This window comes from Eremomyces bilateralis (genome assembly GCF_010015585.1).
Source record: "Eremomyces bilateralis CBS 781.70 unplaced genomic scaffold P152scaffold_5, whole genome shotgun sequence".
In the NCBI taxonomy this organism is placed as follows: Eukaryota; Fungi; Ascomycota; class Dothideomycetes; order Eremomycetales; family Eremomycetaceae; genus Eremomyces; species Eremomyces bilateralis.
In genome coordinates this window covers 438,326-464,768 of record NW_022985071.1, presented here as the reverse complement: position 1 = coordinate 464,768, position 26,443 = coordinate 438,326, and the positions used below count along the sequence as shown (strand labels likewise).

The following is a 26,443-nucleotide window of genomic DNA, read 5'->3' as shown; positions in this document are numbered from 1 at the left end:
TTCAATGCAGCACTGCTGTATCTATCCTCATGTAGGCGGGCGCTTATGACTTTGACAAGAATATCGACCTGGAGTTTTGAACTAAATTATTTAAGAATCAACCATTATTATATGAAATTGCTTGACATTGGTGTTTTTCTGAACGCGGACGTTTCCGTGACGCAGACGCGTCTCCTTTTGATGACTCGCATTTTCGACGCGCCAGGATCTGGTTGAGTCATGCCATTTCCGACCTCTCCGGGCCTGTGTCTCACCAGACGACCAGAGAAGACAATCAAAGATTCCCGGTCTCATCTCATCAGGACCTGTTTATTACTATCGTGATTGACGCCTGTCTTAAAGTGTGCTGTCTGCGAGCATGAGCTCTTTACAATAAATTGTTTCCACGAGAGCATTGTCTGAGCGACGACACATCCCCCAATGCAACGACTCTCTTGCCAATTCAAACCGTTGATAGCAATCGAAAACCTCAACGCCCTCAAGTTCAAGTCACAATTTTTTCAATCTTCCACTCCGGTGTTGCTTCGTAACACCGTCCAACCCCGCATCAACGCCATCGATAAGTGGTTCGATGGCAATGGCAAGCTGGACATTGGCTACCTGGGGAAATATAGCTCAACTATTGTTCCGCTGGAGCATACGGTGAAGTCTCAGGATGGCTCAGGGACCGTTGAATTCCGCCGGCAAAATGTCCCTTTGGATTTATTCTTGAAATGGGTGGATATGAAGCAATCTGCTGCAGAAGGTCATGATTCCAACTTGTACCTGGCGCAAGCCTCTCTCGACGAGCTCCCCGGGCCGCTTATTCATGACCTACCGCTCCCCGAGCTAGTTCAAAAAGCCGGGAAAGGTGACGTCTATGGGTCAAGTCTTTGGATGGGCTACCCACCGACTGTGACGCCCTTGCACCGTGACCCAAATCCAAACTTGCTGGTGCAATTGGCGGGAGAGAAGCAGATCAGAATGATCGCACCAGATGATGGAAAGCAGGTGTTTCAGGAGGTGAAGATGAGAGTCGGAAGACAAGGTATCGGGAGGATGCGAGGAGTGGAGATGATGGGCGGGGAGGAGAGGAGAGTAGCAGAGGACTTGATTTGGGGTGAGAAGCAAGGAGAAGAGCTGGTTCATGGAGTTGAGGCGTGCCTTTATCCAGGTGATGCTGTGTTTATTCCTCTGAGTTGGTGGCACGCCGTACGAGGGGTAGGAGGCAAAATATCGGCATCAGTAGGTATCACATTTCTTATTGTCATCGGATCCAGCTAACTATTAAAAGGTGAATTGGTGGTTTCGCTGAAATATACAGGGGGAGGCATCCGCTCCATGTCCACACGTCCTCAACCAGAGAGGAGAGGTATCCCGCTGCCTTCATGCGCCCCCACGAAAGGCCCCAAGTTCAATTTTCGGCAGAAATCAATCGACAACCCTCAACATGCTGTACGCCTTATGGCTGACCGCCTTTTTCACGACCTTCAAGGGGTCCAGCTTTGGTTTCACTTTCTTCACCGTCACGACATCTTCCCCATCTTCTCCTTTGACCACCTCTTCGACGATCTCATCGTCTTCCCCTTCAAAGCCACCCCCATCCAAGAACACCTTCAACATACCCTGGCTGTATCCGCTCACCAGCGCAGTTCCGGGCTCGTCTGCCGTCACAGGTTTGGGGTCGTTGCTTTGTTCCGCCTCCGCCTCCGAATCCGAACTATCCCAAAAACCGCTGCTCTCTGCCAAATTCCAAAACACCAGCGTTGGCAACTCGTATCCCGCGTCCTCGTATTTCTTCTTGATTCGCTCGAAAGAGGTTGACCACCTCGCGTCCGACATCTGAGCCCCATCAAACTGCATATCCGAAAAAACAAACACCTGCTTGATCATGTCTTCCTGAGGGATCTTATTCTCCACGGCGATGGGAAGGATCAGGTCCTCGAAGACCTTGACGAAATTCGTGTTCTGCCCCCAGTCGCTATTACATATGTAAGCGACCTTCTCGCAGAACTTCTTCTTATCGTCCGGTCCGCCGGCCTTCATGACCTGAGGGCTTTGAGAAAAGGTTATAAACGAGCCTCCGAATGGCGGTGCGGTCACTTCGGCAAGGAGTAGAGAAAGGCCGACTGCATGATCCATCGGCTGGGTCTTGTCCAGGAAGGTTGGATACCTCATTGATCCGCTGACGTCGCAGACTGCGATCGACGACTGAAGCGTGCCAGCCTCGCGAATCCGCTTGACGATTGACTCCCACTGGCCGTCTAAGACCTTCGCCGTAACAGCCCCTTTCAGATCGGAGTTTTTTGCATTGCCCCTGGCTTTGGCAACGAGGGTACCTGGAAGCAGGATGGCTCCGGAGATTTGCGCCGTGCCTTCGACGACTTTTTCCAGGTATGTCGCGAATCGCTCGTTGTCCTTCTTTGCGAATAGCTCGGTGTAGCGATCCATCGCAACCGACGGAACGCGGTCATACTTGATGTTGGAATATGTTTTGGCCGATATATCACGCTCGACAATATCCAGATGCTTCCGAAGCGGAGACAACGTCCCTTTCCGGTATGCTTCGCGGGCATGTTTCAGGTAGGTCTCGCGGTCGGCGGTCGGGACGTCGGGGCATACCTCAGCATGAGGATACAGGATCTCTGCGATCGAAGAAACGATGAAAGTGTTCTTATCGTGCAGTCCGCGGAACGACGGAGCCCATTTCGCAGCGAGGGAGATCTTTCGAATTTGCTCCTTGTCGCCCGATTTCAGGCGGTTGAGATCGAGACGAAGCTGGTCCGCAAAGAGGCGAGCAACCGTTACATACAGGAGTCGATACTTGTTATCGGCCAGCAGTTTCGCGACTGCAGTTTCATGCGTCTTGTCCCGCTTCTCCACGCGGAGCTTCGTCGCACTATCATGGTCCCAGACGTCTTTTGAGGCTCGCTTCGCTTTTCGCACGTCGACATTAAAGAGCGCCCTCGGAGAACTATTCCATGCGAGCATGTCCTTGGATGCAAGCGCAATAATATTGGGAAGATCCTTCCAGTAGCCATGGGAGCCACCATCTTTGACATCAAACGCGGCAGGGTCGCTGATCTCCTCGCCATCCTCGTCGAGCATGACCATATCATCATCGTCTTCTTCCTTAGTCGACTTCACTTGATCCTTCTCCGGCTTGGCGGGCTTCTTCTCGATCACAGGCCGTACCAGCCACTGCAGGTTGGCGATCAGCGTCTGGGGATGATGTTCGTACAGCCATCCAAGCGCATTGTAAACGCTGAACTTCTCGGATTTCCCTAGGTGGATGCTGCGGGCGTTGAAGATGATCTTCAGAGTCGTCAGAGGACTGGCCTTCCATGCTTCGGCGAACTGCTTCTCGGCATTCTCCCGGATAAACTCGCCCTTCAGTTCGTAGAACAGGTCGACAAGGGGAGATTTGGTGGAGATGAAGGCCACGTCTGCGTTTTGCGTGAGCATCTTGTTCTGTTCCTTGAGTGTTTCCGTTGTCTCGTGGAAGGCATTGCTTTTGTTGAGGGCGTCCATGAAGACTGAGCGTGGTTGCTCGGTCCCTTCAGTTATGGCCTTAGTATCCTCTTTATCCTCCTTCAAGGTCGGTTTCGTCTTGATCGATTCTTCCTTTTTCGAGGAAGCGATACCCAAGCTGCGGATTGCAGCTCGAAGCTCTTCTCCTGACATATACAACTCATCAAGATGAGGGACAAAGACAGGAAATGAAGAATCGAGTATTGAGTGAGACTTGACGGCGTCCGGTATCGTTTCTGGAGCATCTGCCATCGTAGTATGCACAATCTCTTGCTTGGGGTTATTGTTTGCCATTTTGTAAAGTCCGGACGTCTATCGATAGCGAAACGCCTTTGTGTGCCGATACCCAACCAGATCTACCGATGTGATGCCCGATGCATCTGGTCTCAAGCACGAGGAACCCAGCTTCCCCAGGAGTCGAGGGGAATGGCGTTTGTTTAAATACCGGACCATAAGTTCATAATTAGTGCCCAAAGATCGAATCCACAGGTGTCTGTATTTATCCAGCGGGGACTGACCGCCCCACCCGTTCGAGCCCATCCGGTGAGTAGGATTCAAGAGTAATAATATCCGCAGCTAGGTAGGTAGTCGCTGTTCATGGGGGGGACCAATTATGAAGTGGGAAACCAGGACGAATCTACTGCGGCACCAGGCAACAGTAGTAAGCAAGCATTTGAATCCCTGAAAGTACTTCCGTCATCGTGAATTGACTCCCAATTTCCGTCGGTCAACATCTCAATATCGATAAGGATATCGGCTGGTAACTGGTTCGATGTGACAAGCCTGGACCATGTTTTCAGACATGGAGTAGTACAGAGTAGGAGTCATCAATGAGTCAAATTTCCAACCCGAAGTCATGAACAATTGGACACCGCACCGTGGAAGCTGAAGAGAGGGTGGTAGGTATGACTTGGAATCTCTCGTTTTGTTAACATGCGGAGTATCGGGGTGGTGGTGGTTGACCTCTCTCTTTTGTACTAGGCGGACGGAATTCCCTAACCTCCCGTCGACGATAACACTACCGCTACTGTAAGACTCACGACGCGTCTATTAGCCCATAAGGACAATGATATTAACAAGCTCGATGGATATGAGTATCCTTTGCTGTTTCAGTCAGTACGGTGAGGTTGACGCCAGGATATCTGGAGTCTCAAGTCTAGTTAGGATGCGCTGGGGCTCCCGCTTCCCCACTGCCAGTAATAAACCATCGTAAATACAAGGTCGAGTCTCCGCCAGCTGGAGACGGGTGGCGACTAATGGTGGAAGTTGCATCTCATGCTGGAAGCTGACTCTCAGGTACATGAAAGGCGTACTACGTAGTATTCTACTATTCTTAGAGCGATGAGTATAAGTACACCCCGCATTCTCATGAGAGCTCGCCTGTCTCGACTGCCGCTGCCACTGCCACTGCAACGTTGTATTGGGAATCCTCCAAATTCGACCCAAAGTCCCTCTCCATTCCTCTCTCTCTGGAACCGATCCTATTCCACTCCAAGATTTGGACAAGAACCCACCCAAGAGATATCTCTAGCCAAACCTGCAACCATGCCAATCGCTCCGGATGTTCTGCAGCACTACCTCGCGGACAGCCCTCCGAGCGTGGTCCCGCTCCAGATCCGTCCCCATTTCGAAGCATTGAGTGACCAGGAGAAGCTTTATGCTCACTACATTTCCGTGTATGTACCTCTCCACCATCTCCTTCTCTCGAATGTAAGAAACTGACTCGTACTAGCGCAAGCTTTGCCGGAACCCGCGTGGTCCTCCGCCAGGTCTCCCCCGAATCCGAAGCCCTCTACGATTTCATCATCGCCCTCCACCACGCGTGCGCCGGCGACTGGATCAAGGCGCAGAAGACCGCTGGACTGAGCGACGACGACCGCAAACACTTCCTCGACTACGCCGCGCAATTCCTCGGCAACACCGGGAACTTCAAGTCGTTTGGCGACTCGAAGTTCCTGCCTCGCATCAGCCAGAAGCAGCTCTTTGCCCTGGCGTCGATATCGCCGGTGGCCCTGAAACACTATGCGAAGATCAAGGATGCGATATTCGGAGCGGAGTCGGAGGAGGTGATGCATTTGGGGTATCCGGATGGAGGCCATGTGACGACGTATTACCCGGACAGCCCAAATATCACGAAGGAGGAAATCACGATTGTGAGTGATTTCCTCGAGGGGAAGAAGCTGTTACCGGAGAATACGCGATTACGGAAGGTCCAGGATGGGTTCGAGGCGCTCATTGCATCGGAGCAGAAGGATCCGGCCAAAGGGGATCGGGATATCGAAGAGTCGGAGTGGGTTCTGGAGGGGAAATTGCAGGGGAAGAAGTTGAGGCTGGTGTATGGAGACCATTCGGTCGAGATGGGGATGATTGCAGAAGCATTGGAGAACGCGCGGAAGAATGCTCTGAACTCGACCGAGGCGTCGATGCATGAGCAGTATGTCAAGTCATTCAAGACCGGTTCCCTTGAAGCGTTCAAGGAAAGCCAGCGTTTCTGGATTCGCGACAAGGGACCAATGGTAGAGAGCGACATTGGATTCGTCGAGACCTACCGAGACCCGCATGGACAGAAGGGCGAGTGGGAAGGGTTCGTGGCCATGGTCAACCAGGAACGGACACAGGCGTTCGCAAAGTTGGTGGAATCCGCACCAAGTCTGATTCCCAAACTTCCGTGGTCGAAAGACTTCGAGAAGGACAAATTCCTTGCGCCAGACTTCACGTCATTAGAGGTCCTTACCTTTGCCGGGAGTGGAATTCCTGCGGGGATCAACATCCCGAACTACGACGATAGTCAGTCGACCTTAAGTATACTATCCGCATGTGTATGCAATACTAACACCATACAGTCCGTCAAACGGAAGGCTTCAAGAACGTCTCTTTAGGCAACGTTCTTGGCGCCAAAGCCCCGAACGAGCCGATCCCTTTCATCAAGGAATCGGATCTCGATGTCTTCACTCGCTGCCGCGACGCCGCCTTCGAGGTGCAAGTCGGACTTCATGAGCTCCTCGGCCACGGCTGCGGCAAGCTATTGCAAGAGACTGCGCCTGGCACCTACAACTTCGACCATTCCAATCCGCCCATCAGCCCACTCACCGGGAAGCCTATCACCACCTGGTACAAGCCCGGGCAGACGTGGTCGGGCGTCTTCGGCGCGATTGCCGGCAGCTACGAAGAATGCCGCGCCGAGTGCGTCGCGATGGCGCTCTGCTGCGACTTCAACGTCCTCTCGATCTTCGGCTTTGGCGACGGCAGCATCGACATCGACGGACCCGCCGGTGACATCCTCTACGCGGCGTACCTCACCATGGCGCGCGCAGGCATCACGGCGCTCGAGTTTTGGGACCCCAAGAGCAAGAAATGGGGCCAACCGCACATGCAAGCGCGGTTCTCCATCCTGCAAACCTTCCTGAACGCGGGCCCGGAGTTCGCGTCGCTCGACCACACCGCCGCCGACCTCTCAGACCTGACGGTGCGGATCGAGCGGTCGAAGATTCTGTCGCACGGGCGACCCGCGGTCGAGAAGTACCTGCAGGAGCTACACGTGTATAAGAGCACAGCGGACATCGAGAGTGGGACAAAAATGTACGAGGGGATCACGGGGGTGAGCGGGTGGTATGCGGAGACGGTGCGGCCGGCGGTGCTGAGGAAGAAGACGCCGCGGAAGGTGTTCGTGCAGGCGAACACGGTGGTGGGGCCAGATGGGAAGGTGGAGTTGCGGGAGTATGACGCGACGCCGGAGGGGATGATTCGCAGTTTTGCGGAGAGGGAGTACATTTGATGAGAGGCTGGGGAAGATGGAAGAGTGCGCGAGCATTTGCATAGAAGGCATCGACATCGCTTTATTAACGCCTGGCGTAGGGTATAGCGAGAACGGATAAACGAATACAGCGTAGAAGATGGGAAGTAGATAGTAACGAGATCATCATTAATTATGATTCTCCATCTGACCATCGGCTCGAATGGCTGTTGTCCTTCCCTTCAACCTGCAACCTTCCAAGACTGCTTGATGTTTGTCCTAACTATTACCTAATTACTACAGTGCCCAACATGCAGAGCTGAGCTGCACTCGTGGTGATTATTTCCTCCATTATTTTCACGAGTCGCAATGGAGTGTCCCCGTCGCGGTGACCTGCAATGCGTGGCGTCCATTAGACCAAAAGGGGTTTCAGATTGGGGTTGACGTGCCACTCAAGCTCGCCGATCGTGATTCAGACGCTGTCATGTCACTCATAAGAGGCACGACTACTAGCGAGAACTGAGTTTGATAGGTAGATTCAACTGTCTTTTTAGAAAGCCTAACCAAACTACGAAATAATTAAAATAATTGAAATCAGACTGGACGAACCCTAAATTATGTGACTGCCTACGGTGACATGCCAACCGTATCGTGATTCGTGGCAGTGGATTGCTGGGGTTGGTGTGGGAGCGCCAACCGAGACGGTGGGCTTAGATTTACGAGAAAAATGCAAAGTTTTGCTGGTGGCGGTCGCTGCAGCAGCGCCAGATATGTATTTGATGTGTCTCAACTCTCAATTCCTAACTCTCAAACTGTCAAGACGCAGGCTCATGTTACACCGCTTCCATGGAAGCCAGACAGACTCCAGAATGTGGTCATGGTGACGATGAGACGTGTCTGACAGTCCAAACTCCAAAGCAGGGAACGTTTGTGGCACCAATGCAATGTTATGACATGAGGACGGAATGCTGTATTCACTGTTCAGACTTGAGAGTCCATGATGATATGAATCTTCGAAGTGCAAAGATCCATGTCCAGCTGATCGTATCGAAGCCGAAGGATCGATAAAGATCTGCTCCCGATCGGCGGCTGGGATCACCCCTAACCATCGCCATATCGGTCGACTTTATTGCCTGCAAGCGGGAAACGGAGAGGAAAGCTTGGGCCCGGGTGCAGTGGTGTAAATAAGTGTAATCGATCGTCATTCGTCCCCCCGTCAGTAAACAAGAAAAGCTCAAGAAAAGCTCTAGAAAAACTGGATTGCCAGCGGCACACTGTACAGGCCCTGGTCACGAACGGGCTGGCACACCCCTGTTTCTTCTATCAACTCAACCTCCATTGTATGTACAATTGTACATAGTATGTATGGCGCAGGCTTGGGGGTGGGGGGGCAGCCCGTTCGTGACCAGGGCCTGTACAATGGAATCTCCCCTGTCTGGGGCTTGTTTAACAGCAACTAACCCTTGGAGATTTGACGCCATCAGATTTTCATCCACTGATTCTCCAACACACGGGAGCAAACAACATCACAAGTGAAGAGACGGGTTACACCACTTCCCCTCCTCCTACTCTCTTTCTTTCTTCACTCTTCATCAACATCTTCTCCAGCGTCTTCTATCCTTTTCGGATTTTTTCAATTGACACTATACCCATCGCTGTCGATATTGCTAACGTAGTTCAACCTCCTGGCGCATGACGCCCTTGGAAACATGTCTTTCCACGCCTTGATTGCTCGGGTACGTCCTCGTGCGACCGTGACTGTATCCAAACAATCCGTGGCCGCAGTCGTGGTCAACCGCATCGCTACAATTCATTAAAGCTGACATCTCGCGCAGCAATCCGGCCAACCAGGCGAAAATCGCGACCAACCTGAGTCTTCGTCTCTCTCCGCTTTCATCTCGACGCTCATTCCCACTCTCGCCCTTGCGGTCCTCTATCTCGTAATCTTCGCCATTGCCCGCAAGAGTTATGTGCAGTTGTACCGCCCGCGTACGTACAACCATGCGCTCCGGAAAGACCAGCGGACCCCGACGTCCAAATGGTCCTTTTTCTCGTGGATCACCGACGTCACCAAGACGCAAGACCTGTTCATCTTGAATCACCAGTCGCTCGATTCGTACCTCTATGTCCGATGGTTTAAGATCATGGGCGTCATGTGCGTCGTGGGGATGTGCATCACGTGGCCGGTGCTTTTCCCCGTCAATGCCACCGGCGGCGGCGGGAGACAGCAGTTGGATATCCTCAACTTTGGTAATGTCGTGAACGCGAACCGATTTTGGGCGCACGCAGGATGCGCATGGCTCTTCGTCGGTAGGTTTTCGCGTTTTCTTCCCGACAATGGTACAAATCTGACGGACAACAGGTTTCGTGCTCTTCCTCATCACTCGGGAGACGGTCTACTTCATCAACCTCCGTCAAGCATATCTCCTGACCCCATGGAACTCCAGCCGCATCTCCTCCCGCACTGTCCTGTTCACTTCCGTTCCGGAAAGCTACCTCGATGAGGCCAAGTTGCGTGCTATCTTCCCCCTTATCAAAAATATCTGGTTCGCGACCGACTGCAAGAAACTCGAAGAGAAAGTCGGGGATCTGGATAAGGCGGTTTTCAAGCTCGAGGGTGCCGAAACGACCCTGATCACCAAAGGCAAGGATCGCCCGACCCATCGCTTGAAGCCTCTCATCGGACACAAAGTCGATACCATCGACTGGTCCTGTCAGCAGATCTCTGAGCTGGTCCCGGTCATTGAGACCGATGTCCAGAGTCGTATTACCGGAGATGTCAAGAAGCAACCTGCCGTCTTCATCGAGTTTGATAGCCAGATTGCTGCCCAGGCCGCCTTCGGCATGGTTACTCATCATGTTGCGAAACAGATGGAGCCCAGGCAATGGGGCATTTCCCCGGACGATATCATCTGGAGTAACCTGAGCATGCCTTCGTATCAGCGAACGGTCCGGTACATCATTGTCACGGCTGCCATTTGCGCTTTGATTATTTTCTGGGCCATCCCGGTTGCCCTGGTCGGTATCATCAGCAACGTCAACTACCTCACAGAAAACGTAGCGTTCTTACGATGGATCAATGATATCCCAGACGTCATTCTCGGTGTTGTCACCGGCCTGTTGCCAGTCGTGTTGTTGGCAGTGCTCATGTCTCTTGTCCCCGTCATTTGCCGATGTAAGTACTCATGCTCATGCACAACGTACAGCGCTGATTCGATCTAGTACTGTCCAAAATTGCGGGAGCTGTCACCCTGTCCGAAGTGGAACTCCAGACCCAAAACTGGTACTTTGCCTTCCAAGTCATCCAGGTCTTCCTCGTCACGACCTTTACCTCCGGCGCAACTGCCGTGGCCAGCCAAATCGTTTCGAAACCCGCGAGCGCAATCCCCCTGCTTGCGGAGAACTTGCCCGCCGCGTCCAACTTTTACATTTCGTACTTCATTCTGTACGGTGTGGCCAATTCCACCGGCTACCTTCTCCAAATCGTCAGCCTGGCTCTCTCCGTGGTCCTGTATCCCTTCCTCGACAAGACTCCGCGCAAAAAGTTCAACCGCTACCTGATCATGCCCAGTATTGCGTGGGGCTCTTCGTACCCTGTCTTCACCAACTTCGGCGTCATTATCATCTCCTATTCCTGCATCGCGCCCTTGGTCCTCGGCTTCGCCGCCATCGGCTTCGGCACGCTATACTTTGCTTATCGGTACAACTTCCTGTACGTCTACGACGCGAAGATCGATACCAAAGGTGCCGCCTACGCGCAAGCCCTGCAACATCTCTTCGTCGGTCTCTACATCTTCGAGCTCTGTCTCATCGGCCTCCTCGCCATCAAAGCCAGCGACCAGCCCTCCGGCAGCGGCCCGCTTGTCGTCGTCATCATCCTCCTTGTCGGTACCGTGCTCTACCACATCTCCATGCGCAGCACCTTCTCCGCTCTCAAGTCCTCCCTGCCACGTACCCTCCTCTTCGAGTCCGCCGAGGAATACCCCGTCTCCACTACTTCTGATCTCGAGCGCGGCCACGGTGGCCCCTCAACCGACAGCGGTCCCGTCAACAGCGGTCCCATCAACGGAGAGGATTCCACTGCTGACGGTCTCCCCATCGTCGTCAAGGAAGCCACCCCGCCTGCCACCGGCGCCATCACCCCCGCCTCCATCGGCGCACACCCCACGCACATCAACCACCTCGCCGCCGGCCCCCTCCCACCCACCGGTCTCAAAGGCCGCATCCACTCCTTCTTCTTTCCCAAATCTATCTCCAGCGCCTCCATCGCCGCGACGCTCGACCCGCTCTTCCAGTCGCCCGTGCCCGCCTACCCGGCGCACCTCGCGCGCACCGCCTTCTACCACCCGGCCATCAATCACGGGCGACCAGTCGTCTGGATCCCGCGCGACGCCAACGGTGTGAGCGACCAGGAAGTGGAGAAGTGCCAAGCGAAGGTGGGGGAGTGGGCGGAGGTGACGAACCGCGGGGCGTGGGTGGACGCAAAGGGGAAGGTGCAATGGGGCACGTTGGAGGATAAGGAGGGTAATGCGTGGGACGATGTGGAGGGGAAGCAGGTCCGCGCGATGCCGGTGTGGGGGGAGGAGAAGGAGGTGGTGTGGTGATTTGATGGCCTGGTCCACGGATGTAGTAATGGAAAGGATGAAGTGGAAGAACGGATGTAATTTGATACCCTTTGAAAATGATCGGCAATTCTTCGTTTGGATCACGTTGTTTGTGTGAAATTTTCCGGCCGAGATTAGTGCTGTGTTCATGTTGGTTGTTCCTCGTGGGAAATACCATAGATATGCAGAAATTCCATCGGTTTCATTCGGATTTCTAAGGTACCAATGGTGCCAATGGACAGCTTTATCGTAACCTCCTGTAAATCTCCGTTTGATGGCATCTACCAAAGGTATCACTGCGCCCACACCGCTTTTTATCGTCGCAGTCATAATATTCAATATCCTTAGCATACAGACTACCATCGTGACCCGATCTAAGCTCTGGTTCCGTAATGGTTTCAGCGATGTGTGCTCAAGTCAGCTGAACGAGTGCTTGAATACCGTCCCTAAGAAGATCCCACATTAGGTTTGCTTCCTTCTCGAGATCTCATAAGCACCAGCATCGATGTTGCGGTTTGTCATAACCCACTAATTATGATTACTTTAAATGTTCATCTTCATCTCGTCGGACAGCAGCTAGTCGTCGAAAGAAGTCCACGTCAGATCTGGTTGTACGGTGCCATCCACATGTCGATGCTGGAACACCTTCTCTAGTCCTTCGCCAACGGGTAGATTCACCCAGCGAAATAATTGTGATCCCTTCGATAATCGTGATATCCGTGCCCAGGTGGTTGAATTTAAGTTGGAACCGACCTTGAGAACCGGCGAATCGATTAATAAGACTCTTAGCTTCATGAATCTCCGCATCTTAAAATGGGACTATGGGACCTTGCGGATCAGCTACCAGTTTCATCTCAAACAACACGCAACACAACCGATGACGGAGTGACGGACCCGCCCTTTGGAATTGCCAGCTGTATAAGTTCCAGTGTGCGTAATATCCTTCTTTCCAACTTTCACACCATTCCGTGCCAGCTAAGATGAGTCCACCAGTGTTTGAAAAGCTCAAGTCTTTCTCGAAGCGCCGTTCCACGGCTGCTCCAGAGAGCGGGGAAGGTCACCCTCCGTCCCAGAAGATGGCGGAGTATTATCCTCGACCGGATTTTCAGCGGACGAGCCTCAATTGGGTGACTTTGAATGGGAAATGGGGTTTCGAATTCGACGACAAAGATGTCGGTCTCTCCCAGCGTTGGTACGAAAGGTAAGTCGGGATTTTTCGTCCTCTTTCCTTGATCGTGAGGCTAACACATCGCCCACAATCCTAGCCCCAGCTATAGCGGAAAGCGCACCATCAATGTTCCGTTCGTGTTCCAAACTCCTGCGTCGGGTATCAATGATCAAAGTGCGCACGAGGTCATATGGTATGATCGCAAGATCACCGACCCCCGCACGGCAGAAGAGCTGGGGAAGGGCAACCATGCCTTGATGCGATTCGGCGCCGTTGACTACGAGGCCACCGTTTGGGTCAATGGCCTTTACGTTGGCTCGCATCGCGGCGGACATGTCCCCTTCGACGTGGACATCACGCCCGCGCTCCCTCTGAAGGGCGGGGAAGAACCGCACCGTGTTGTCATTCGCGTCAAAGATTCGCCGTATGACTTGACGCAACCGCGGGGTAAGCAATATTGGAAGCCGGAGCCCGATAACATTTGGTACACGCCATCCAGTGGAATCTGGCAGAACGTTTGGCTGGAAAGCGTTCCCGCCGTGCGGATTGCCAATAGCAGCGAGGGGACCGTCCTACGTGCGGACGATATCGAGAGCGGCGACCTGCATGCCACGATTGGCGTGGTCGGAAAGCTTGCTCTTCAACCTTATGCGATCCAGATTGAAGCGAGCTATCAGGGTGCTGTCATCCGGACATCGGAGACCGTGCAGCTGCCTCGCGACCGAGATGTTGTCAACTGCACTCTCAATCTCCGCCTAAATTCCGGTCAGCTTGAGGAAATATCCCAAGGATTCCCTCGTACGGAGCTTCCGAACAATCCGAAGTATCTACATAACGATATCCCTGTCTGGTCTCCCGAGCACCCGTTCCTGTACGATATCACGATCCGGCTATACGATTCTTCGAACGCCGTCATTGACCAGGTTGAAACCCACACCGGGATGCGTTCCATTGAGTGGACCCGAGGGGATGAAACGTTCCGACTGAACGGAGAGCCGTATTTCCAAGCGCTCGTTCTCGACCAAGGCTACTGGCCAGCGACAGGAATGACCCCCCCTGTTCACTCCAGCCTGCGAGAAGATGTCCAACTATCCAAAGACATGGGATTCAATGGCTGCCGCAAGCATCAGAAGGTTGAAGATCCGCTGTTCCTGTACTGGGCGGACAAACTTGGCTACCTGGTCTGGGGCGAGATTGCCAATGCCTACGAGTTCGACGAGAAATACGTGGAACGGTTCGACCAGGAGTGGATTGAATGCGTCAAGCGAGACATCAATCATCCGTGCGTGGTCGCGTGGACGCCCGTCAACGAAAGCTGGGGATATACGGACTTGCCGAACAACGTGGAGCAACGCAATCATATTCGAGCGCTCTACTACATGACGAAGTAAGCATGAACTATTGATTCAGTCATCCAGAGAAACTCGGGGAGACTGACGCAATCTAGGACCCTCGATCCGACTCGACCGATCAATGACAATTGCGGCTGGGAGCATGTGCTGACTGACCTTACCACGTACCACGACTATGACGATGCGGCCGAGCTCGCGGTGCGGAGCGCGTCAGTGGAGAACATCATCACCCAGAAGAAGCCCTGTTTCCTTGACCCGATCGTCAACCAGTCCGGTGGCGACAAGGGATCCAAGCATGAAGATGGTGCTCCGGTAATTTGCTCCGAGTTTGGCGGAGTGAACATCCAACCCGCCGAGGGGGTCCCTGGAGCCACCGCGAAAGACTGGGGTTATACCACTGCCAGTGATCCGCAAGACCTGCTCAAGCGCGTGAGGAACCTAGTCATGGCGGTGGTGGAACCGGGGGTGTGCTGCGGGCTAGTTTACACCCAATTGTAAGTTCTTTCGATGAACCGGTTGATCGCAACGCTGACACAGGCTCCTGTAGGACAGATATTGAGCAGGAGGTCAACGGTGTATACTCGTTCGACCGACGGGCCAAACTCGATCCTGCGGCAGTGAAAGACATCATGGACCATGCAATGACGGCGTATCACAAGCTACGAAAGATCCGGAGCCGAGCGTAAGGATCAACTGCATAGGAAATCTTCCAGCGGTGGTCCCTATACGGTCTGCGCACCCTACATTAGGTCGATTATAATCTACTTAGATACAGACCATTGAGGAAGAGACAGGTGATATCACTGTATCCTAGAAAACAGTGGTCATATCCTCGAAATAGAAACATAGCATAGTACAACACGCTTATAATATAATCACCTTTCCCTGACCATGTGCGAATTTATATACTGAATAACAGAGTTAAATCATCACCTATTGTGTTATTGATGCATCTGGAATTCCGGATGTGCTGACGCGTGGATCTCCACAGTCCTATAGAGGTATTTGTGGCTAAAGAATTTCTCAGGAGTGGCTGTGCCGCACCTCTGTCTGCCAGGGGTCCATCAAGCTGTCGGCGCTCCATCCGTCCAATCCCAGACTTTCCCTGTTTACAAAGTTCAAGCTTCAAAACGACACATCTCCGTCTCCGGAAACGATAACGGGACCTGAATGTGGGTGGAACTCTCCATCCTCAAAACAAATATCCTTCCTTCAGCTAGTCATGCCGACGGGCTCGGAATCCTCAAAGTTAGCGGCCGCCGAGGCGTACCCAAGCGGAACGAAGAAGCCTCCTCCAGAAGCCACATCTTCTATTAATGTCCGAAGGGCGGTTGTCGCGTCATTCTGGGCCATTGTGATCCTCTTCGGGCTTCCAGCATGGTGGAAAACGACGAATATATACCGTGCGAGCCTTCCGCTGAGGGAGATGCACGACTGGGCAGACGGCAAGGTAATCCTTCATAGCCAGATCATCGAAGGACACTGTTGACCCTAAATCGATAAATAGATCTGCAAGCCAGTGTTCCCTCTCAGCATATCCGTGGAGGCTCCTAATCTGCCTGCATCGGACGTCGAACACCTGATTCGAACAACTCAGCATTACTTGGATGACATGAACGAATTCGCCGCTCACCATCTCCGACTCGCCCAAGACTCGCAACCCCCTGGCTCGGCTTCGATTACCCAGGACGAGAATCGTGAGACAATGATACTCCGATTGAAACCTGAAGATGAAGCGGCTTCTCCGCGAGCGGTCCTTCTCCAGCATGAGCCGACACTCGAGGTATACTTTTCATCGGCCCAAATGCCATCGACAACATCTACCTCCTCCCCCTTGGCTACATTTATAGCCCATGAATTGCAAAAGACTTTCGAGGCCGAGCAAACCATGCTTTCTGCTCTTTTCGCATCTCAGCCTGCTCTTGAGAATATGCAAAGGAAGGCAATCTCACAGCAGTCAGCAGAGCTCATTGCTCGTCGCAATAATCGAGCATTCAAGTATGCTCCGACATACCATCTCACCTTTTCCCTCTTCACACCGACGGCCACTCCATCCTCTTGGGAGATCGAGAAAGCTTTGGAGGAGTACATTTCACCTTTGCTTGCTACACTCTCATCCATTAGTAATTTCACGGTCGACACTCAAGTGCAACTCTACGCAACGTTGGCACGCTCAATCCGCGAACCCCAGTTTGACGTAGAAAAGGGCGCCTGGATCCTTCGAAATGAGGACTTGAGTGGGTTCATTAATGCCGCTGAATGGCCCCTCAGTCCTAGTATCGGAGCTGGACCGACCATCAACTTCGTTGTATACGTGCCCGAAGCGGGTAAACAGCCGTTGGTGGTCGAAGGCAGTGGTGCCTCAAGCTGGCTTATACCTCAATGGGGAAGCGTACTCATCCTTAACACAGACCATTCAGCTCAGGACGGTCATGAATCACGGTCATCGATGCTCTCAATGCCCGACCTAGAATCCGCCATGGCAACGTTTTCATCGCATTTACTGTCGCTGCTAGGCCTGCCCGAGTCTCCCCACTCTCTTCCGCTTCGCATCTCCACGCTTACCCGCATCCATGCTGCATCGCTCATCTTCTCCGCATCCTCTACCCTTGGCTCGCTCGCGCGTCTAACCGACACCTTGCAATCCATCGCGATACCGAATAGTGTACTCCATTCCGTCACCCTCACCCTCAAGCACCTCGATTCTGCCTGCAACGAGCTGCGCGCCGGACGGTTCCACAAGGCACTGGAGCACTCTCGAACAGCAGAGTTTGAGGCTGAAAAAGCGTTCTTTGAGCGAAGCATGGTGGGCCAGGTTTACTTCCCGGATGAACACAAGGTTGCAGTGTACATGCCACTGCTCGGCCCAGTCGCCGTTCCACTGCTTATGGCGAGTGTGAAGGAAGTCAAAGCCTGGATCGCGACCTAAAGAGCAGCGGGATGAGTCTCCCATGGCATTCATCCGTTCTCTCAATCGGCCTCCGAGAACCGCCCAATATCGACCCGTTTATAGTGACTAATATGCCCAAGGCATTCCCAATATTGTGCCAGCAAGTTTTCTGAGATCAAGATGAGCTGCGACGCCACGAACTTCTCCTCTCGGAATCCATGCGACGCAATGTGTCCGACACTCTTCACGAACCTCGCCCCTTGAAACAGTTCCTCGTCCGCAATCCGAATCGTCCCGTGCTCGCCGATGTCCGGGGCGATGAACGTGTACTCGCCGCGCGGCACATTGGCGTCGCCGGTGAGCTTCACCGCTTCCAGGCGGCCGGCAACGGGAGATCTATCGGAGCCCAGATAAGGGGGAACGCGAAATTCCGGCGAGTCATCGACCGCGTCCTCATTTCCCGATGTCGTCGAATCCCCATTTTCGGTTATTGTCCAGTCCTCATTTTCCGATATCGTCGAGCCCTCTTCGAGGACCTCCAGCGCCCTCTCCGGCAGCGGGCGTGAACCGTCGGCCAGCTCGTCCTCCGTCCATTGCATAATCAACAAAAATTCGCAGCCGTGGCCGGAGTAATCTCCGACCCAGACGCCTTGATACGGTTTAGCGGCAGTCGGAAGATATGTGTCTTCAGTCATCGTTGCGAAGGTGTGGACGTCTTCGCCGATTCGGTTGTTCGGGGAGAACCCCTGGAGCGATACTGATGAGTAGAGATTTGCGGGAAACGAGCCTGTAGCAGAAGCCGCGCTCGATATCAAATCCACGTCTGCTGAGTGACGTAGCTGGGAGTGCAAGACCGACGGTCATGGCTTGTGACGTACATTTCAAGCCAGCACGCATTCAAAAATGGCGATGGGCGACGTCACAAAGGAGACTCCATGGCCATGTATACTATGACCAACAAGCTTTGCACTCCTAGAGATCTCCTTGACTCATGCGTCAGTCGCTCAGCAGGGATAGGATTCGATAGTCGTGCGCAGTCACAGTTAGCAAATGACATGCGATATGCATGTTCGGACTCGCATACCGTGAGTATTCCGGAACCACGAGAAAGTGCCTCCACCCTCCCTATCCCGTCTGCCTCCAAACTCCGCCCATTTCCGGACTCTGAACGAACTTTCGCATAGGTCAGCTAGTCTCTTCGGCCGGTGACCTTTATCCTTAAACTTCGAGGGACTAAAAACCCGCACTCGCTGCGCTTTCGGCGCCGGAATCAAATTAGGTGGCCAGACGTTCGTAATAATATCGGTTGGGTACCGACTTGTCAAAAGCAGCGTATGGTTCACCGTACCCCCGGCCCCGATCAACGACGGGATATCCATGCGCAGCTCCTTCTGCCAAAACGGCTCCCATTGCGTCCGATCCAACTCCCCCTCCTCCGTCTCCGCGATTACAGGCGGCGTCTTCGGCGGCCTCCACCGCATCCACGGATCCAACTTCATAATCGGCGTGCTCACGTCCAGCGACACGGTCGGGTTGAAGCTGTGCATTATCACGTTGGGCGTGTTTCCTTGCCAGAAGACCACGTCGTGCGGCCCTTGCTCCGCGCTGAGCCCGTAGGCCTCGATCACATTGCGGCTGCGCGAGTAGCGCGAGAGCAGGACTTTTCCGGTCGGCTCGCTGGAGGATATCCAGATCTTGTTGCGGGCGATGTGCCAGTGGCCGAGGTGGGAGAGGTAGAGGTCGCGGTACGTCGCTTCGGGTGTGGGTGTGGAGAGGTCGAGGTCGGGGGCGTCGCTTCGGAGGAAGCGGAGCCAAAGGGTGTCGTCTTTGGAAATGGTGTTCATCGGTCGGCAGGTCTTAGCTGCTTGGACGAGCTCTTCGGGATCGAGGAAGCTCAGGATGTGGACGACGAGCTCGCTGGGCAGGTTAAGAATCTTAAAGCCTGTTGAGGAAGCCATATCTATTGGGATTAGATTTGTGTTGTGTTTGCCTCGGATTCCGAAGATATTTTTCGCAAATGGACGTCTATAAAATGGTTAGGATGTCATTAATGCCATGTATTCACTATTCAGAGCACTATGCCTGTGACACACCTCCAGTCCACAAAGTTTTATGAACTGAGCCGGTTGGAAGGTGAATAATGAACGGCTGTCCTTTACCTCTAGGTAACACAAGGTCCACTGGAGCAGCAACCACTAATACTGTTCGGAGCTCTCAAGTTACTCTTGACCGGAGTTACAGCGTCGCTCGTTCTCAGGTGGCGCAATCACCACCATAACAGATTCGAGCTGCAGATAGCGAGGATGAGTAAGCAATCGCCGATTTTCAACGTGGGTGGAATGAAGACGATTGATCCTTAGCTTCAGAAGCTTCTGCAAAGGAAATATCGGGTGGTTGAGATGGGAGAGGTGTTCATCTTGTGTTACGCAGCTAGAGGTCACGCTCATGGTCAGAGGGGAGCTTAGGATGACGACATGGCGCGAGAGCGAATCGAGTTGTGATAAACGAGACCGTTATCAAGTATTTTGACGGTACTAGCATCTTGCATTCGCATTAGCAAATCATTATATTATCACATTGCAAATAGCATACTTGATGCTTGTCCTCCTTACGCTGCAGCACGACGTAGAATCACAATGGTGCAGCCCGAAGGTAGAATTGTTTTCCATTCACAGGCTGGTGGACAATGCTATTACGACTTCTCTATTTCCCTAGCCCGACGGCATATCATCTTTAATGATAGTTCTAATATGTCTAGATATAACTTCATCGTTCTCCCAGAGACCTTCTTGGGATGAAGCGCGCAGCAGTCCCGTAGCAACCGCCCCGTGTGGTACCATATACCTCGGAGCCAGCAGCAGGATCATACAAGGTTTGGAACTTCGCGGCTTTTCAACACACATGAATTTATGCCTCTGCCAATAGTCCCAACAGCAAAAGAAAAGGTCTCTTAAGTCTAAAAACAAAAACATACAGCAGCGAACGTTCCCATGTGGTCACCCACCATAGTACTACTTCGCCTCTGACCGGCTTATGTATGGCAGATCGGACGGGATGCCCAGATTTCAAGTCGATGTGGCCGTATGTACTTGAAAATGAGGTGATGGACCTGATATATGGTGTGACATGCGTTTGGGCAGACAGTCCAGTCTGGAGGCATTACCAGGCCCACAACCGCATTTTGGGGACGGGAGGGACTGGTGGACCTTAATTCCGCATGATATCGGTATACAATAAGGACATATAAACACGAACCACTATCTACAGATGTTTGGCTCTCAGCATGATCATAAAATTCCCAATTCGTTATCAGGATACCACAGCATCGGCTATCCAGTGCTAACACCCCAAATCTAATGCACTTCAACATTGGCCCACCCCTTGGTCCAACATACAGAGCACCAAGACCGGAGCAACGCCACTAAAACCCATTCATCTCGTTAAAAATATCTCTCGCAAGTGGCCTGGACTTCAAAAGAACATCCTGATCGACAACCCCAACTTTTTCCGCGCCCTTCAGCGCGCCGTGTCGGCGAATCGGTGCCCCATTCATATTGCCTCCCGCCACCCCCAGCGGCCTCCTCTGAGAAGAGCCCGCTGCACCCCCTGGCATCCTGCGCGGAGCAGACGAGTGCCGCGACCTCTCGGGGCTTTCACCCGGCGTCGATGTAGAAGCGGATCCAGGGGGCAAGTACGAGTGCGCGTCGATCGCCTGCGGGTGCAAGTCAAACACCCATCCATTCGCCTCGCACTGCCGAACGAGATCGCGAAGCAGTTCGCTGCCGTCGTTTCGCTCCACACGCATGCCATCGTCCTGTTCCACCGGCGCTCTGCGCTTCGCGGAAAGGAGGGTCTTCTTGCTGCCGACGAGGACGAGCTTCGACTTGGCGCGGGTGATGGCGACGTTCACACGTCGCTTATCGAGCAACAACTCGCCTACGTGCCCGTTCTCGTTGCTGCGCACGAAACTGACGATGACGACGTCTTTGTCGCGGCCCTGGAATTTGTCGGCGGTGGACATCTCGAGCGCGGACGAGGTGCCTTTAAAGGTGCTGCGCAGGAGCGCGAGTTGAGCGCGGTAGAAGGTGACGAGGCCGATTTCCGAGGGGGGGACGCCGCCGTCCAGGAGGGAGGAGATGATTTGGCTGCAGAGACGCGCTTCGAACGGGTTCTGGCGACGGTCGCCGGTTGTGGGGAGCTCGAGGGCGGTGGGGCCGAGGGGATCGGTGTTGAGGAATAATACTTTCGTGGAGGGTTGGAAGAGCCTGACGAGATGGCAGGTCCGCGGGTTTGTTCCTGGGCATAGCCACGGTGGGCTAGGGTTCGTCGCTAAGGGTTGGCCGCTATGGCTGGGGGTATCTGGGAAATGATATCTGGAGAGAACTTCTGGGAAGGGAATCCGAAGCGAGAGGTTTGTCGTCGCATCGTTGCCGCATTTCAGACGGCCGGAGTAGATAAGCTTATTCGGCAGCGACATGATTTCGGCGCACATGCGGTACTGATGTTCCAGACAGACCGTCGCTTGCGGATGTGCTTCGCAAAGGTGCTTGAACAACGAAACATCCAACCCCCCGTCAGCCGCCTTTCTGTTCTTCACGAGCGGCGGCAGCTGATGATGATCGCCCACGAGAATGAAGGTCTTCGCCATCCGAATCGGCCCGACGCATGCCGGCAACGTAATCTGCGACGCCTCGTCGACAATGCAGTAGTCGAAAGTTCGCTGGTTGAACAACCGGCTATTGACGCTCAAGGCCGTCGCGGCGACCACGGGCGGTGAGTGCCACGAGTCCTGCAACTCCTCGAGGGACGCCTTTTGCTCGTCTGCGAGGATCGCGAACTGTTGGACCTGGTGGTGGATCTTGGCTTTAACGCCGACACGAAGGATTTTGAAGCCGCCGTCGCGAATCTTCAGGAGAATGTTATCGACCGCGGTGTGTGTGTACGAGGTTAGCAGCACGGACTTGCCCTTGGCCACCAAGGCTTTGATGATATATGCGATCGTTGTCGTCTTTCCCGTCCCGGGCATACCCAGAACCAGCGCATATTCTTGGGCGGACATGACCTTCTCGATTGCAGCGATTTGATCAACGTTCATGCTCGCGCCTTGGGTTGAGGTTATTACGTGACTTGAGTGCGGCTTGAATGTCGGGGCACGTAGATCGATGATGAGGGACCGCAAGTCGCTGGCTTTGAATACCGCATCGTCCATGATCTGGACAATATTGTTCCTTAGTGTCGCCATGCCGGTGGCGTACTCATCTTTATCCAACCGATACAGCACCGGCTCTCCCTTGCCTTGAGTCGCAGAATCGTTAAGCTGGGATTTCGACTTTGAGACATCCATGAAGGCTGAGAAGGACTGGTTTCGGTCAGGATCAAACCCCGGCTGCTTGACTCTCGCGTTATGAAGTCGACGATCCAGGAGCACGGTGATTTTCCGTTTATCGGCATGCTTCACAAACCCTTTCGCGAGGTAAAAATGACCCTTTTCATCAGAGATGACAATCGGTTCGGCCACGGCCAGCTCCGTTTCACTCGATTGCGACGCCGATGGCTTGGCGTCTGGCCGAAGCAACGTGTACTCGTAGCGATTAATCTTGGATACGTCGCTGAGCGCCTGGAAGGAGCCGGGTTGGATGGTGACATGGGCATAGCACCGTCCGATTTTCTCGCGCTCCTTACTGGTCATCGTCCACAGCTCCCGCGCTTGGAAGGAGTCCTTCTCCTCCTTGGTGAGAAGGTCATCCCACTTCTTGAAGAATTCCGCGTGTTTCGGGGTGAGGTACCGGATGAATTTGTCAAAGGCCGCTTTAGCTTTCGGCTCCAGGGTCTCCCCGGCCCCATCTTCAAGGAGGCGGTGGTATGCGAAACAGCTGGATCGCGTGTAGCAGTTATCGCACATTCGGTTGTGATTGAGCATAGGCGGCAGAGAAGTCTTCTCGCTGACATAGCAAGCGATCTCGTTGCGCTTGATGATCATATGGATGAGCTCATGGCGTAAGGCAGGGATGCGCATCATCTCGGAGTCTTCCAGATAATATAAGAGACCATATTTAGTATCCACATCTGAATCGGCGTAAGCATGCTTAAATCACGTTTAATCGGGAACCTTACCGTAACGATCAGATAATAGCAGGGTGTACAGCGCTGTCTGAGCTCTGTGATGTCCGTATTTCCTGCCTGTCTTCAGTTCTAGAGGAGCAACTAGTCTCCGTTGGCCTTCATAGTCGTCCATGAAGGCCTCGACCGTCGCGTCCACATTGCCTTTAAGACCATATTTTGGCGACCAAATGTGTTCCTCGACATCAAGAAGCTTTGTGATGGCCAATGGAATCTTTTTCCCGCCTCGGTCCCCAACGGACGAGATAGGCTGCGAACAGGTGAGTGGTTGATAGCAAGATAACATGACGGGAAAATACCTTCTGCCAATTTCCAACGAACTTCGCCGCCCAGGTTTGCAATTCGGGATACTTGTTTCGCAGATGCTCTCGAACTTGTTCAAGACTGAGGTTGATTTCTGCAATATCTTCAAGATAGCGCGGCAACATCAGCTCGACACAGGCGCTCAACCATTCCGTGTCCCATTTGTTCTCTTCCAGGGATCGTTGGAGGAGTTCGTGGATCATGTGGCCATACATGATGTATTGATTGGTTAGATTGGTACTCCGAACCCGACTTTGAAGAACGGCGCGTCGCAGGCAGCTGAATGCATCGGCGACGTGGGTGGTGCTGACGAGGTAATCCGGATGGAGGATCAACAAATTCTCGGCATTGTCGACGATGCAGGTGTTGTCGTTGTCAAAATCCCCAATGAGAGAGACATGGCTGTTGATCGAGACGGTGCTATCGTACCATGACTGTTGCAGACGGATGACATGATTCTTCTTTGTCTTGTCGTCAGTGACCACCAGAACCTAATCGACGTCAGCGCTGAAAGAACGTTAGTCATCGGGTTCGTATACCTTCTCCGGACACACTTGGGCCAGTCGGTTTTCATAAGTCGATTCGACAACGCTAGATATTCGGTATCGCTGTATGATACCCTCATTCTGACTCTTTCTTTCCTCAGTTTTGCTTCCAATAAATTGAGATGACATGGCTTGAACCTACACTCGCTACGCTTCCAGCTGCTGGTTGCTGATTCTTCGCTGAGGCACCTTGTACATCGACCTGATCGAGTGGGACAAGATCGTCGAAATCCACATCGTCAAAGTCGCCATACTCGTCTTCGTTCAGGGTATTAGGCTTGGCCGCCCTGGTCTCCTGGTAGACTGTCTGCACTTGAACAGTAGGGAGTGGAAGCGGTTGCTGGGTTTGAAGGAAAGGTTTGGTCTGAACAAAGTCGGCGACTGGAACAAGATCGTCAAGATCTAGATCATCGTCAAAATCGTAATCGTCGTCTGTCCGGGTGGGTTCTCCGTTGGCCAGAGGCGGACTGGCAGATTTCACAGCAGCGGTATTCATCCTAGAATTGGTTTGTGACCCTGCTGGAGCAGTTGACAACTGGGATCTTGATCCAGCAATGGCAGCTTGCGTAGAGTGCGCTGTGATTGCGTCAAGTATATCGTAGTCATCGGAGTCCAAATCCAAAGAGCCATAGTCGGTGGAACTTGAGGTTGGTTGTTTCGGAGAGTTACGTCGCACAGGGGTCATTTGGACATTCTTAGGGAGGGGTGGATTGGGACCATCAAACAGCTGGGGCGCAGGATCGGCTTCTCCGGCAAGGGTTTCTTGGGACGAAAAGGGACATCTATCTTTAGTTCGAGCAGGTTCTGGAGCCGTGTTTGAAATGCGGTTCCCATGTTCTGCCTCAACTTCGGGAACGCGGGTCTCAGGTAGCGGACCCGAGCTTGATGGTGGTTTCTGCAGCTCATATCGGACGTTGGAAAGATCGGTTATCTTCCCTATTAGGGTCTCAATCTCCGTCTTTTGTCGTTGGTTCCGATGCATCTCGACATGCGCCAAGGCAGCGCGACTTGGAGATTCGACTAGGCGGTCGAGCACGTCTCGAGAGGGGTCGGCCACTCGTCTTCGTTTGGGGGATCGGCTTTCTGGGAACTGGTTGCCGCAGCTGAGCCAACGACGTAAACCGTTGACATTGCCTCCTTGGCTGGATGAACGGGGGCTCGATCCTGGGTGAGGCGCTTCAGCATGCGCCACATTCCCAGCGGTATCAGGAGTGACCATGCTCTCTAGATTGATCCCATAGCGGGACAGCAGATCAGCCGCGGGGTCGGCCTGCGGGGTCTTCAATGTATGGGACAATCTTTGCATATCGAATGAACTGTGCTCCTGAATAGTGTCTAGGTGGGACGACAACGGGGACGAACTTCGTGCTCGCTTCTTTCCACGGCTTCGTGCAGGCGTATGGTGCTTCCATTGAACGTGTTCCTCCGGAGAGTCATCTCGGTCCTCTGTTAGATCATCGTCTCCATCTTGGCCAACCAGGTCGGACAACGGAAGCCGAGGAACGGGCGTCGATGGGAAGAGGGCATTGTTCGGCTGCGAGGAAATACGAGTCACCGCTGCTGGTTGCCGATCTACAGGATGCTCGACGGGTTCATCTAGCCTTGTCCGCTTCGTATAGTCGACCTTCCCTCGTTTCGGAGGGTCGTCAGAAGGATTCATGTTCTCTTTATCCGCGTCTTCAGGCAGACCTGCCTCGCCAGCCGGTCCTCCAGGAATGAACTGGAAGTTCTTAAGCTTCCTCTTGGTCTGTGATGCCGGAGCTATCGGCATGGCATTCCCTGCAGGTTTGCTCGGGCCCGTGGTCATCGGCTTCGAGTACGCATCGTTCACACTTCGAGCACGATTGAAATTGGTGCGGGCCTTGGGAATGAGGTCAGTATAACTATCGAGACGGGATGGGGGGAGAAGGACGACGGACCTTCTTGCGGTCTTGATCAAAGAAAGATCTTTGGCGAGACGCCATGGTAGGCGAGAGGGATGATAATAGCAGTTACATCGGTAGGTGTCGTGGTAGTAGCGCTGGCGGTTAGCAGAGGGACATGGCCTCTCCAGCTGGTATTGAAACTGTGGACAAACTATGGACGCGTCGGAGCAACAAAAAGACGTGACGTTGGACAGACGCGTCGTGGAGAGCTCGTGTATTGGTGCCTTGGTGCCTTGGTGTCTTTGTTGGATTGCTGCCTTACTAATTTACTCAGAGGCTCCATGTCCCTCCCT

At 53.3% G+C, this 26,443-nt stretch overlaps 8 protein-coding genes across 8 annotated transcripts; 5 read left to right on the top strand and 3 right to left on the bottom strand.

Annotated features, from left to right (window-relative positions):
* The first annotated feature begins 187 nt into the window (after window positions 1-187).
* P152DRAFT_265708 (Clavaminate synthase-like protein) lies at window positions 188-1,336 on the top strand. The gene has a single exon (XM_033674829.1). It carries the CDS (start codon window positions 421-423, stop codon window positions 1,261-1,263), a length of 843 nt encoding a protein of 280 aa, XP_033535899.1. The 5' UTR covers window positions 188-420; the 3' UTR covers window positions 1,264-1,336.
* A 74-nt stretch (window positions 1,337-1,410) lies between these two features.
* Window positions 1,411-3,510, bottom strand: P152DRAFT_393471 (uncharacterized protein; the record flags this gene model as incomplete). The annotated part of the gene is made up of 1 exon (XM_033676202.1): window positions 1,411-3,510. One exon carries the CDS (start codon window positions 3,508-3,510, stop codon window positions 1,411-1,413), a length of 2,100 nt encoding a protein of 699 aa, XP_033535898.1.
* A 1,272-nt stretch (window positions 3,511-4,782) lies between these two features.
* P152DRAFT_456501 (dipeptidyl-peptidase III) lies at window positions 4,783-7,532 on the top strand. Its single transcript, XM_033679021.1, has 3 exons — window positions 4,783-5,186; window positions 5,243-6,297; window positions 6,354-7,532. Exons 1-3 carry the CDS (start codon window positions 4,852-4,854, stop codon window positions 7,283-7,285), a joined length of 2,322 nt encoding a protein of 773 aa, XP_033535897.1. The 5' UTR covers window positions 4,783-4,851; the 3' UTR covers window positions 7,286-7,532.
* Window positions 7,533-8,952: 1,420 nt separating this feature from the next.
* On the top strand, window positions 8,953-11,847 carry P152DRAFT_465168 (phosphate metabolism protein 7; the record flags this gene model as incomplete). The annotated part of the gene is made up of 4 exons (XM_033680612.1): window positions 8,953-8,979; window positions 9,079-9,553; window positions 9,606-10,418; window positions 10,466-11,847. 4 exons carry the CDS (start codon window positions 8,953-8,955, stop codon window positions 11,845-11,847), a joined length of 2,697 nt encoding a protein of 898 aa, XP_033535896.1.
* A 1,076-nt stretch (window positions 11,848-12,923) lies between these two features.
* Window positions 12,924-15,053, top strand: P152DRAFT_465167 (family 2 glycoside hydrolase; the record flags this gene model as incomplete). The annotated part of the gene is made up of 4 exons (XM_033680611.1): window positions 12,924-13,048; window positions 13,119-14,402; window positions 14,463-14,861; window positions 14,915-15,053. The coding sequence occupies 4 exons, from the start codon at window positions 12,924-12,926 to the stop codon at window positions 15,051-15,053; spliced, it is 1,947 nt and encodes a 648-aa protein (XP_033535895.1).
* A 536-nt stretch (window positions 15,054-15,589) lies between these two features.
* On the top strand, window positions 15,590-17,296 carry P152DRAFT_472038 (GPI transamidase component PIG-S; the record flags this gene model as incomplete). Its single annotated transcript, XM_033681123.1, has 2 exons — window positions 15,590-15,817; window positions 15,875-17,296. The coding sequence occupies 2 exons, from the start codon at window positions 15,590-15,592 to the stop codon at window positions 17,294-17,296; spliced, it is 1,650 nt and encodes a 549-aa protein (XP_033535894.1).
* P152DRAFT_456493 (uncharacterized protein) lies at window positions 16,858-19,657 on the bottom strand. Its single transcript, XM_033679020.1, has 2 exons — window positions 18,342-19,657; window positions 16,858-18,044 (listed from the first exon to the last, which is right to left on the bottom strand). The coding sequence occupies exons 1-2, from the start codon at window positions 19,213-19,215 to the stop codon at window positions 17,338-17,340; spliced, it is 1,581 nt and encodes a 526-aa protein (XP_033535893.1). The 5' UTR covers window positions 19,216-19,657; the 3' UTR covers window positions 16,858-17,337.
* A 4,417-nt stretch (window positions 19,658-24,074) lies between these two features.
* P152DRAFT_265647 (uncharacterized protein) lies at window positions 24,075-26,430 on the bottom strand. The gene is made up of 4 exons (XM_033674828.1): window positions 26,145-26,430; window positions 24,368-26,086; window positions 24,220-24,310; window positions 24,075-24,171 (listed from the first exon to the last, which is right to left on the bottom strand). Exons 1-3 carry the CDS (start codon window positions 26,187-26,189, stop codon window positions 24,302-24,304), a joined length of 1,773 nt encoding a protein of 590 aa, XP_033535892.1. The 5' UTR covers window positions 26,190-26,430; the 3' UTR covers window positions 24,075-24,171; window positions 24,220-24,301.
* Window positions 26,431-26,443: the final 13 nt, after the last annotated feature.